Genomic DNA, 13540 nt, shown 5'->3' with positions numbered 1-13540 from the left:
CTGCCTACAAAGGCAGCTGCCTCTCCAGTGGTTGGGCTCTATCTCTCTGTCCAATGCTGACCATCAAGCTGTCCTCAGGCTCCAAGACCTGGCCCAAGTTCTTCCCCAAACTCCTCCTCATCAGTCTGCTGCCAGCCCTGCTGGTAGATGGTGGGTCACAACACTAAGTTTACATTCAGAGAAATTAAGTAGGAATTAACTTGTGTTTATTTAGACGTTCTCCTGGGCAGTCTATAAATTTTCATCTTCATTACGAAGGCTATATTTTATTTTCAGCAAAGTAATTATAGCCCGGGATAGATGTTATGATTACACATAACAACCCCTCCTTTCCCTATAAAATTACCTCTGCTCATTTGTGATATTGCATTAAAAGCTCTAAGTGAAAAAATAAACATAAAAAACAAATGAATACTCTCTGTTTTTCAAGATGACAGAAACTAGTAACACTTCTCCAGGCAGAGATATATTTTTGTTAGTTAAAATGCAAGTTATTATTTTTCATTCAATGGTAATACTGCAAAACTGTATGTAATGCACTTATTAAAGCCTACATGGATCAAGGCCAGAGTATCTCCGAGACCACTTTCTACCACATACCTCCCAGTGACCGGTAAGAGCCCACAGGGTTGGCCTTCTTCAGGTCCCGTCAGCTAAACAATGCTGGCTGGTGAGTCCGCGGGGGAGGGCCTCCTCTGGGGTGGCCCCGCCTCCGTGGACTCAGCTACCTCCTGAGATCTACACTATCGCCACCTTATTGGCCTTCCAGAAAGCTGTAAAGACCTGGCTTTTCCGACAGGGCTAGGACTACTGACCTCAAGGGATGATTAGTGAGGTTGGCCCATGAATGTATGGATGACTATAACTTTGTTAAATTGAAATGTTTTTATATTGATCTATTTTTGTTGTGAGCCGCCCTGAGTCCCTAGGGAGTTGGACGGCATAGAAATTTAAACAAACAACCACTGCCTGGGGCTCTAGAATGAGGCCATTTCCTTCTATACAATGAACGAATCTATGCATGCATACCTGAACATATGATAAAATTAAACAATGAATCTCAGTGTTTAATCAGTGCCAATGATTTCGCTGGCTGGCTTGGTTCACGCAAGGCTAGAGTAGACTAAAACTATAGTTTGTGGTTCAGTGTATGGTGATAAATCCTTTATAGTCTTAGCAGGATAAGAGGATGCTGAGTCAACCAGAATTTGCTATAAGATAGATGACTATATAACTGTTTAAAATAAATAAAACCCTATTAACGCATTGTGTGGTTTATTCCACCCACTGTGTATTTTGTGAACATATAATAGAAATCCGTCAGTGATTTCTTGGTATGGAAAAATACCTTTAAGTGTAATTTAAGCAGATGTTTATACCTTATGATTTTGCAACCGTAAATTTAAATCAGATTGACTGGTAATTTTCAGCTTTGAAACATGAACAAGTTTCCTTTTCCCAAGATCTATCAGCTCTGCAAATCCTTCTAACAAATATTCACACTGTTGCTCCTTAATGGATGAAGAATTTAGTTCTTTCTGTTTGATTCTCAGGAACTCCCAGAGGTCATCCAACACCTCCTAAAATTAAACAAAATTCTGATTAGAATAAGTTATGAGACAGTTATAATATATACTTATGTCATCTCAAAGTCAATAGTCTTCAAGATGCCACAAAGTACTGATATTATTACCCTTATAGAATGTTTTTTTTATATTACACGGCTGATCAACAGAGTTGAACTGCAAATATAAATTACAAATCTACAAATTTTGATTGGCTAAGCCAAACATTGCATTTCCAAATCCAATCTTCTCTGGATGCAGTTAAGGATTGTATTTATGTATCTACTTGAGAGAGGCTGAAAATTTGGGTGCATTTTATATGCCGAATGTAGCTTTTTTCGAAGCCTTTTTTTCCCTAGCCCTAACTAGATGCCAACAATATTCCCAGCTCTTACCAGCTTGCAAGCTCTTTCATTGTTACTCTCTGCGAAGAATGTTTTCCAAACCCTAAGTCTTTGCAGGTTTTTTTTCATTGCTCTACCTGCTCCAAATGTTTCTTTTCAGCCTAACCAGGTATTAACGATGTTCCCAGCATTTACCAGCTTGCAAGCTTTTTCATTGTTATTCACCTAATAAGGTTTTTTTAAGCCCTAACCAGGGGTTAAAATAATGTGCTGAAGCTGACCAGACTAAGGATGCTAGCCAGATGAATATTTGGTAGACAGATTTTCCCCCACCCCTATTTTCCTCCCCCAAAACTAAGGTGCGTCTTATGTACTCCGAAAAATACAGTATATCATATCTTAATCATCAAATTACAATGGCCATCTGGGTCTGACTGAACTGGCTGACATGATGATCATCAATTGTTAGATCATCTCCATAATTTAAAAAGACCATTTAGTTATTTGGTTCCTAGGAAAAATTGCCAACTAGAAACTGCCATTCTAGTTTAGTGGCAGCAAGCTATGGCTCATGGGTGAGACATGATCTACATCCCCAAATCTTATAGCCCAAGTCCCCCCCCCCAAACACAAAAATATATGTTTATTTGGCACAATGCTTTCTCTCTGGGTGAACATTTTGGGGAAGGCTTCATCGACCACCTTAATGGGGGCAGAGCAGTATGTCCTTTGGAAATGATGGCAGTGGCATGGCCTGTGGACCCTGCACAGTAGGAAGTTGCCAACCTCTGTTCTACATGCTGTACAGGTAGTCCTTCTTACAATAGTTCATTTAGTGACCATTCAAATTCACAGCAGCATTGAAAAAGGGATGTATGACTGTTTTTCACGTTAAGGACCATTGCAGCATCCACATGGGCATGTGATTTATGTTCAGTTGCTTGACAACTTGTTCATATTTATGATGATTGAAATGTCCCGGGTTCATTGAAATGTCCCAGAGAGGGGCGGCATACAAATCCAATCAATCAATCAATAAATAAATGTGATCAACTTCTGACAAGCAAAATTAAGGGGAAAGCCAGATTTACTTAACAGTATTGCTAATTTATTCACTACAATGATTCACTTAACGGGGCAAGAAAAATCATAAAATGGGGCAAAACTCACTTAACAAATTTCTCCCTTAGCAACATAAATGCTGGACTCAGTTGTGGTCGTAAGTTGAGGATTACCTGTATTTGAACATCATGTATTTTCTCACCTTCATTTCTAGCAATGCTATTTTGTGCCCTTGCTCCCCCCAATTAACCTCAACATGCTTAGATTAGTTGCATTTCATTTTGCTTGCTTCCTGTGTCCATTTGTTATTCGACATGTTTACCTCTAGTTTATTCACATCATGGGTTACAGCAACTGGCAAATGAACTCTTTCTCCATGATCTCTTAGTTTAGCTGCCTGTGTCTCGAAATTTTGCAGTTCCAATTCAAAGACATCCATTTGCTGAATGAGATATGAAATGATTCAGAATTAGGCTAGCCTTTTTAATAGCAGTGATATACTTCTGAGGCAGAGAAAAGATCTGACCATTTTCTGAATTATATCTATCAAATAACAGAATAAAACTACCACTCGTTAAGTAGAAAAAAGAGATTGGCCAACTGGGGGAAAAATGTACACTCCAAATAAATTGGCATAATTGGAGTGAGGATTTGTTTATCTCAGGAACATTATAACAATGATTTACAAATGAGATCTGCAAATAAGTGTTGTGGTACAGAATGCAGTTATTTAACATTCTAGCTAATTGTGCTCTCTTCTAAAATAGTCAAGCCCATTCTTCCAAATAATCACAGCATTTTGTGAACAAATTTACTTAAGTTTTTTGTGAATTGTTGGGGGAAGGATGAATTAATGACAACTTAGGGTTTCCACCCTAGCTTTTCCCCACTTCTGCAAGCTTTGCAATACCTACAAGAATGCTTATTTCACTCTTAATAGTTCTGTCTGACTATAATTTTATTGCCACTAGTCATCTGACTTGTTAGAAATTCTCAATTGTAGTTTAAAAAACTGAGACTTCTTTATATTTCTAATTTAAGGTAAACTAAACTAGATTTTACAGCATAGGGGGAAAATGGCACTAAATTCATTTTTTTCTTCTGTAACATGAAATAACCTGATAATAATGTTTCTATATTTTATAAGAGGTAATAAATAACATAGGTAGGCAAAAAATAATAATATAAGATTAAGTTGTACATATATTTTACTGGACATGCTAAAGAGAGAGGATATTATATGTATGTTCTGATTCCATGTCAGCATACATAAATATTTGGAAATTTAAAGAAACAGTTATATCTTCATCAGAGGATATCATAGGCACTGGCATTGTAACACAGGGTTACACAGGGAAATAGATAACTTTTTAGGGTTCAGGATTCCTGCACTCACTGACATTTTAAGTTTCTCAACAATTTTTTTACAGATGTAGCATCTTAAACCAAAATTTAGGAACTTAAAAAGCCAAGTACCAAGTTAATATGATACACTTTACTTAATAGCATATTTAAAATCCAATTAGATGTTTTCAGCAATATCATAAGCAAAGTAGAAATGTGTTATAAACTAGCAAATCGCTTAGTTGTAAATAACATTAATTAGCACCATTAAAGATTACTGACAGAAGTAAGACCAACATTTAGTAATAAATAAATATACAAATAATTCACAGTGAGAAACAATATTTGATTTGGGGGAAATTAGTAGCAAAATAAAAGAATTTAGTTAAAATGCTGGGTACCTAATTACGCCTGATTTTCATGTCTCATTTTAATTACCTGGAATTGCTTAGAAATATTATGCCCACTCATTTCACTGAAAAACTGCTGCAATGAGGATTTTTTCTCAATCAATATATCATACAAGTGCCTGATTTCATTCTGTAACAAGAAACAAAAAATCCAATATAAATCCAGAAATGCATTAAGCAAAATTAAGGGATAATGAAACTGCAATTCAAATGGCTTGTTTAATCAGTATCATTCTTCATGTATATATGTTTGTAGAGAGGGGGAAAAAAGAGTCTTTATAAATGGAATGTATTAGAATTATACTCTCAGTGTAGTCCAGTTTTGTAATGATAAATTGCTTCTCATTATGGAGGTCAGAGATTAAATCATCTGTAAAGGCGATATGGTCTGTAAAGGTGATATGGTTACATTTTCAAGCAAGGCTCTTATCTCAGATAAGTTTCTCTGTGGGCAGAAGCTTTATGAAAGCACATGTTTATTATACATGAATGCCTATGTAGGAAATTGTACTCTTTTAGGATGTCCAGGCAAGAGTACAATACAAAGATTATGCTTAAGACTAAAAAACAGGACTGCTTTATCTAGGTAGCAAAACTCTAGTCTAGGTAATAGTTATGCACAAGAGATTAGTTTTCTGTAAATTTGATAGAAACATAGAAGTCTGACAGCAGAAAAAGACCTCCTGGTCCATCTAGTCTGCCCTTATACTATTTTCTGTATTTTATCTTAGGATGGATATATGTTTATCCCAGGCATGTTTAAATTCAGTTACTGTGGATTTATCTACCACGTCTGCTGGAAGTTTGTTCCAAGGATCTCCTACTCTTTCAGTAAAATAATATTTTCTCATGTTGCTTTTGATCTTTCCCCCAACTAACTTCAGATTGTGTCCCCTTGTTCTTGTGTTCACTTTCCTATTAAAAACACTTCCCTCCTGGACCTTATTTAAGCCTTTAACATATTTAAACGTTTCAATCATGTCCCCCCCTTTTCCTTCTGTCCTCCAGACTATAAAGATTGAGTTCATTAAGTCTTTACTGATACGTTTTATGCTTAAGACCTTCCACCATTCTTGTAGCCCGTCTTTGGACCCGTTCAATTTTGTCAATATCTTTTTGTAGGTGAGGCCTCCAGAACTGAACACAGTATTCCAAATGTGGTCTCACCAGCATTCTATATAGCGGGATCATAATCTCCCTCTTCCTGCTTGTTATACCTCTAGCTATGCAGCCAAGCATCCTACTTGCTTTCCCTACCGCCTGACTGCACTGTTCACCCATTTTGAGACTGTCAGAAATCACTACCCCTAAATCCTTTTCCTTTGAAGTATTTGCTAACACAGAATTGCCAATACAATACTCAGATTGAGGATTCCTTTTCCCCAAGTGCATTATTTTACATTTGGAAACATTAAACTGCAGTTTCCATTGCTTTGACCATTTATCTAGTAAAGCTAAATCATTTACCATATTACAGACCCCACCAGGAATATCAACCCTATTGCACACTTTAGAGTCATCGGCAAATAGGCAAAGCTTCCCTACCAAACCTTCCCCTATGTCACTCACAAACATATTAAAAAGAATAGGACCCAGAACAGACGCAAGTGAATGATCACAAGTGAATTGATATGAGATCACTAGCATTTCAAATATAAAAGGATGAAGCATGTCTTTTTAGTGAGTTGTTGTTTTGATAGATTTTTAAAGGTTGAAATGAAAACGTAACTCTGTGATACCTGATAATTGATGTAATGGTCCATTTCAGTTTTCATAGACTTGCTTCTAGAAGCAGCAGCTGTCTGTGTCAATTGGAGCCATGCCTGCAAGTTGCTAAAACACTGGGAGAATCTCTCAAAATTCCCACCACCAGAGGTGATGGACTTCAAAAGATCGTCCTTCTTATCTCCAATATCTGTGTGGAGTTTCTGTAGTTCTGCAGAGAGAGTCTGAAACAGATTGTAGGTGAGATAGGTAAATCAAGGTGGTTTTTGTAGAATCCATCAACATCCATTTGTTTCTTTCAAGAGAGAAGTTTCAAGACCTGGGCATTCATATCAGTAGTGGGTTCTAAAACCCATTGCTAGCAGTTCATGCGTGCCCATGCATAGAAGCTTCTGTGCATGTGCAGAAGCATCCCAGGTGGGTGGTCGGAACCTCCTTCTGCCAGCGTTATCAGTTCGCAGAATTGGGCTGAACCGGGAGCAACTCACCACTAGTTCATATACTGTATCTTTCACCCTCTTGAGAAAATAGATGTTTTTGAAAGATCTACACCAGAGGTCTTCAAACTTGGCAACTTGAAGATTTGTGGACTTCAACTCCCAGAATTCTCCAGCCCGCTATGCTGGCTGGAGAATTCTGGGAGTTGAAGTCCACAAGTCTTCAAGTTGCCATGTTTGGGGACCCCGATCTACACCAATTGCCAGCTGTTTACCAGGAAGGTAGTGGCGTTTACATTAAAGTTATCAACATCTGAAAGAGCAACTGTTATAAACTGTATGGTTGTTAAGATATACATGAAAAGCCCTTTTGTATATACCTTAATAGTCAGACACATTTTTCAGAAGCTGGAAATGGCCTTTTCTGCATTGCTCCACAGCTATGGAACACATTGCTTCAGAAATTTTGTTTAACCCATTTCCTCATCATTTAGAATAGTGGTTCTCAACCTTTCTAATGCCACGACCCCTTAATACAGTTCCTCAGTGCCCCCAACCATACGTCTAGCACCAATTCTTCAAACAGAGCATTAAGCTGATTGGCAGGACGGTCAGGGGGACACCTCCATTGTAAACGCCTGATTGGTCAGATTGTAAAAATATGTTCCGAGGCTCCAGAATAGAAGCTTTAGTTCCTAACAAAATGGGAAATTTGTATTTTCCCATGGTCTTAGGCGACCCCTGTGAAATGGCCGTTCGACCCCCAAAACACAACTAGTCGGGGGGGGGGGGAGTGTATTTATCTCGGTATAATATCCTGATTTTTTGCCATTTGAAAACAAAGACGAGCATGTAAATGGAACTAATATTGTATAAACATATTGTAGTTCAGTTACTACAATAATTTTGAATACTGTGAAGCTGGGATAGGTCAATTAACAGATTTTCAATGTTGTATAAGTCCTAAATCAGGTGCATTAAACCTTTGCTAGCTTAATTTATTATAAAATAGAAAATCTTATCACCACCAACCAAAATATGAAGAATTTGATATCTTTTGATAATACAGTTGTGTCCCTTGCATACTCCCCCTGGCCCTTGAAAGCAGCAACAAGGATCCCACCCCCAAAATCTGGGTGCCTGTCTCCCCAAAATAGTCCAGTTTCCCTTGGAAGGAAATTACACTTGCTGACATTCACTCCAATACTCGGGAGTCGATCTGAGCAGATGGCTATGGAGGAAACCAGGAAAAATTTGCTGCTCACCCACTGCTTCATGAGCCAAGAATTGTATCAACAAATCCAAAGAAGTGCATATTTGGAAGAGTAACTATATTTCAATCCAATCCTGTTAGTTCAGTTAAGTACAAACTTGATCAGATGGTATTAAAATGAAAACTGATCCCCATTTTAAACTTCTGAGAATTTCTGAAATGTTCTCCATTTTTTAAAACACATCTGTACAATTTTAGTGGCTACAAATTTGCATTTCTTTCTTTTAAATTGGAGTGTCCAAACTTGGCAGGTTTAAAACCTTGGATTTCAACTCCCAGAATTTTATTATTATTATTATTATTATTATTATTATTATTATTATTATTATTATTATTTATTAGATTTGTATGCCGCCCCCTCCGTAGACTCGGGGAGGCTCACAGCAATGATAAAAACAATATATAATGACAAATTTAATAGTTAAACTCTAAAATAACAATAATACATTTTAAAAAGTCTAAAAACAAGGAACCCCAATATATAAAAAACATACATAGAGTCATATCATACACAGAAAACTACATAGGCAGGGGGAGGTGTTTCAGTTCCCCCACGCTTGACGACAGAGGTGGGTTTTAAGGAGTTTACGAAAGGCAAGGAGGGTGGGGGCAGTTCTAATCTCTGGAGGGAGCTGATTCCAGAGGGTCGGAGCCGCCACAGAGAAGGCTCTTCCTCTGGGTCCCGCCAAATGACATTGTTTAGTTGACGGGACCCGGAGGTGACCAACTCTGTGGGACCTAACCGGTCACTGGGATTCGTGCGGCAGAAGGCGGTCTCGTAGATACCCTGGTCCGGTGCCATGAAGGGCTTTATAGGTGATGACCAACACTTTGAATTGTGACCGGAAACTGATCGGCAACCAATGCAGACTGCGGAGTGTTGGAGTAACATGGGCATATTTAGGAAAGCCCATGATTGTTCTCACAGCTGCATTCTGCACGATCTGAAGTTTCCGAACACTTTTCAAAGGTAGCCCCATGTAGAGAGCGTTACAGTAGTCGAACCTCGAGGTGATGAGGGCATGAGTGACTGTGAGCAGTGACTCCTGGTCCAAATAGGGCCGCAACTGGTGCACCATGCTGGCTGGGAAATTCTGGAAGTTGAAGGTCACAAATCTTAACATTCTGAAGTTTGGATAACCCTACTCTTAATAAAAGCTAGCATTCTCAGGAAACATCTACATCTAATGCCATTATGGCAAATATTTTTTGACAATATACAAAAATATAAAACATACTGCATAGATCAGGGGTGTCAAACTGCCAGCCTGCAGGCTAAATGCAACACCTGGAGGGGTTGGGGGTGGGAGGCACTGTTCTTCAGTAGTTCTCCTCCTACCTCTCCGGTCGGTCGCAGTCGGTGTTAGTGGGGGGTCAGAGGTCGACTCCGAGGTCTCTCCCTTGTGGGGTGCCTCAGGGGTCGGTCCTCTCCCCCCTGCTATTTAATATCTACATGAAACCGCTGGGTGAGATCATCCAAGGGCATGGGGTGAGGTATCATCAGTACGCTGATGATACCCAGCTTTACATCTCCACCCCATGTCCAGTTAACGAAGCAGTGGAAGTGATGTGCGGGTATCTGGAGGCTGTTGGGGCCTGGATGGGTGTCAACAGACTCAAACTCAACCCGGATAAGACGGAGTGGCTGTGGGTTTTGCCTCCCGAGGACAATCCCATCTGTCCGTCCATTACCCTGGGGGGGGAATTATTGACCCCCTCGGAGAGGGTCCGCAACTTGGACGTCCTCCTCAATCCACAGCTCACATTAGAGAACCATCTTTCAGCTGTGGCGAGGGGGGTGTTTGCCCAGGTTCGCCTGGTGCACCAGTTGCGGCCCTATCTGGACCGGGACTCATTGCTCACAGTCACTCATGCCCTCATAACCTCGAGGTTCGACTACTGTAATGCTCTCTACATGGGGCTACCTTTGAAGAGTGTTCGGAAACTTCAGATCGTGCAGAATGCAGCTGCGAGAGCAGTCATGGGCTTACCTAGGTATGCCCATGTTTCACCATCACTCCGCAGTCTGCATTGGCTGCCGATCAATTTCCGGTCACAATTCAAAGTGTTGGTTATGACCTTTAAAGCCCTTCATGGCACTGGACCAGAATATCTCCGAGACCGCCTTCTGCCGCACAAATCCCAGTGACCGATTAGGTCCCACAGAGTGGGTCTTCTCCGGGTCCCGTCCACTAAACAATGTCGGTTGGCGGGCCCCAGGGGAAGAGCCTTCTCTGTGGCAGCCCCGACTCTCTGGAACCAACTCCCCCCAGAGATTAGAACTGCCCCTACTCTCCCTGCCTTCCGTAAACTCCTTAAAACCCACCTTTGCCATCAGGCATGGGGGAACTGAAACACCTCCCCCGGGCATGTACAATTTATGCATGGTATGTTTGTGTGTGTGTTTGTTAGTAAATGGGGTTCTTTTTAAATATTTTAAATTATATTTGGATATGTCATGCATTGCTGTATCTTGCTGTGAGCCGCCCCGAGTCTGCGGAGAGGGGCGGCATACAAATCTAAATAATTAATAAATAAATAATAAATGCCTGCACAACCCAAAACATGATGTGATAGCAATGTGACGCCATGAGTTTGACATCCATGACATAGATTTTCCCATTGGTACTGACCTCATAAAGCACTTGCTGTACAGGAGCTTCTTCACTGGAGAGTACACAGGTGCCCATCATCTGCTCCATGTTGTTCAGGCAGCGGCTGATTGCCAGAAACAACTCAAAGAGTTTCCCATCCAGACTTAATGCATTTTCTCCCGATTCATTTTCCTACAAAATGGGAACATACAGTACGTATTTTCAATTCCTTCTCATGGCTTTCCTATTTGCCTATGCGCTGAAATGGATACGATGACAAGACGGTTAAAAGACCAAGAGGAATCAGAATTTTATGTGATTTGGAATAAAGTGTATATATGGATAAATAAGAAGAAGATGTAAAAGTAAAACTTATGTGAGAATTGTAGAAGTATCGTTATGACTTATATTTTGTGTTCTATTTAGTTTATAGATGAAGGGTTTTTTTATATAAGGTTAAACAAAGTTTCTTCTTTTCATTTAAAGTAATAAGTTGATTTAAAGTATTAATAATGTATTCTTTTTTCTGTATGGAAATTTGACTTCTAGAATAAGCGGGGAAATTGCAACCCCAATTTTATGTTAAATGTGTGTTTGTCAGTTTTGTCTTTTTTATGAAAAATTAATAAAGTTTATTTTTTTAAAAAGCAGCATATGAATCAGTGTAAAGATATGCATGCTGGCATTGCCGTAGATATATCTGTGGCTTATTATTTTTATCTATCAAGAAAACAGCTTAGAGTAAGTCAGTTCATTTGTCCTTCTATCTCAATACTCCCTACACTAACAGACAATCAAAAAGGTGAAGATGTAAAGAAAGGTCTTCTATATTGGGAATTAGAAATAATACTTATTCTAAATTGCTTTATGATACATACAGTCATTTTATAGGTAGTGGCTCCCTTGCCTCATCCTAGAATTGGACAGGACTGGACAAGAGAAACCTTTTCTTTTAACTGAATTTAGAGTATATCTTTCATGACAGCAAGGCTGGATCCTATCCAACAATATAAGTAGCTGGTGGCTATTTATATAACTTAGAGAAATACCTTTAGTACGAGTACCTGAGTAGAAGCTTCCTGGCTTAAATTGTCAAGCTGTGCTGTGTATGTTTTTAGCTCCTCAATGGTTGGAGTTCTCACACTCGATGTAGCACCCAGGGGCAGAATATTTATTTTGGTAGAGATCTAAGATTTGGAAAAAAACAAAACATGTTTAGACAAGTGCTCCAGGTTAAATTAATGGAGACATACAGGTAGCGTCAGACACCCACTAACTTCCTCACCCCTGATAGTAGTCTTCAACTTATAACCATTTGCTTAGCAACTGTTTGAAGTGATAATGGCACTTTAAAAAGTGATGTGTGATCTGACCTCACAGACATGACCTATGACTTTTCCTTACATGATCAAATTTTGGGCCTTAGTCCCATATTTAATTGCAGCATCCAGGGGTCAAGTAATCATTTGTGACTTTCCCAGCTGGCTTCCAACAAGCGAAGTCAATGGAGAAAGTTAGATTTGCTTGGCAACCATGTGGTTCATAAAACAGCTGCAGTTCTTTTAATAATCATGGCAAAACAAGTCATAAAATCAAGAATGGTTCTGTTGTTATTATTATTATTATTATTATTATTATTATTATTATTATTATTATTATTATTATGTCAATACAACACAGCAAACGAGATCACTATGCTGGATTTCGTATTTCATCATCAGTCGGGCGCTTCCCAAGCACCTAGGACTGCGTGATGTAGCGGCGAATTATGTTTGCTGATCCCAGTAAAGCGGCCTTTTGCAATTGACAGATGGAGATTTTGTCAATTCAGATGGTTTTCAAATGTCTGCTGAGATCCTTTGGCACTGCGCCTAGCGTGCCAAGTACCACTGGGACCACTTTCACTGGCTTCCAGTGGTACTTGGCACGCTGGGCGCAGTGCCAAAGGATCTCAGCAGACATTTGAAAACCATCGGAATTGACAAAATCTCCATCTGTCAATTGCAAAAGGCTGCTTATTATTATTATTATTATTATTATTATTATTATTATTATTATTATTTATTAGATTTGTATGCCGCCCCTCTCCGAAGACTCAGGGCGGTTCACAACACAACAATAACACAATATATTACAAATCTAATAATAAAATGTAAAAATCAATTTAAAAAATTAATAAACATAACCAGTATTATAAAATCCCCAACTACACAATCGTACACATTCAACCCAATCCATCATACAACAGAGGTCGGAAAACACAACGAAGAACCATAAGTGCTTAGTAACAGAAATTCTGGTCTCAACTGTGATCATAAGTCAAGACTACTGTATAACGTTATTTCAATAAAAAGTTAAAACAAGTATAATTTCAAGCTAGATGATTGTGATATTCTGGAATGATGGATCTACTCAAGCAACAGGTTTTAAATCTTCTGAAAATAGAAACTCTGGCATCTGGGACACCACCTGCATGGCTTCCTCAGATTTGCTATTAACATCTGATGGTGCTTGTGTGATGCTTCTTATATTTTTGACCTGCAGGTTGATAAGAATAAAGATGATATACCAACCTGAAGTTCATCCAGTTGACAATGAGGAGCATTCTTCTTGAGTAGCAGTTCTTCTTGTAAATATTGCCACTTATCACCTGTTTGGTCCTTTGGAGTCAAACCAAGAGGCTCATTTCCTGAGCTGATTGCTTCATTGCTGGAATTAGCATCATATCACCATTATGGGTAAAGAAATGTAGGGAAGCAAAGGCAACAAAAATGAGACATTGGTGA

At 39.0% G+C, this 13540-nt stretch overlaps 1 protein-coding gene across 4 annotated transcripts in view; it reads right to left on the bottom strand.

The window, feature by feature from the left end:
• SYNE2 (spectrin repeat containing nuclear envelope protein 2) overlaps nt 1-13540 on the bottom strand; it is a 319436-nt gene that overhangs the window by 104594 nt on the left and 201302 nt on the right. For all 4 annotated transcript variants that reach the window (XM_070750996.1, XM_070751014.1, XM_070751005.1 and 1 more), the window contains 7 exons: nt 13328-13463; nt 11819-11941; nt 10794-10946; nt 6465-6674; nt 4754-4855; nt 3294-3413; nt 1380-1580 (listed from right to left, as the gene is read on the bottom strand). In XM_070750996.1, coding sequence (XP_070607097.1) covers nt 1380-1580; nt 3294-3413; nt 4754-4855; nt 6465-6674; nt 10794-10946; nt 11819-11941; nt 13328-13463 — 1045 coding nt within the window. The remainder of the gene's footprint in view (nt 1-1379; nt 1581-3293; nt 3414-4753; nt 4856-6464; nt 6675-10793; nt 10947-11818; nt 11942-13327; nt 13464-13540) is intronic.

This window comes from Erythrolamprus reginae, chromosome 1 (genome assembly GCF_031021105.1).
Source record: "Erythrolamprus reginae isolate rEryReg1 chromosome 1, rEryReg1.hap1, whole genome shotgun sequence".
Lineage (NCBI taxonomy): Eukaryota > Metazoa > Chordata > Lepidosauria > Squamata > Dipsadidae > Erythrolamprus > Erythrolamprus reginae.
This window is presented reverse-complemented; position numbering and strand designations above follow the sequence as displayed.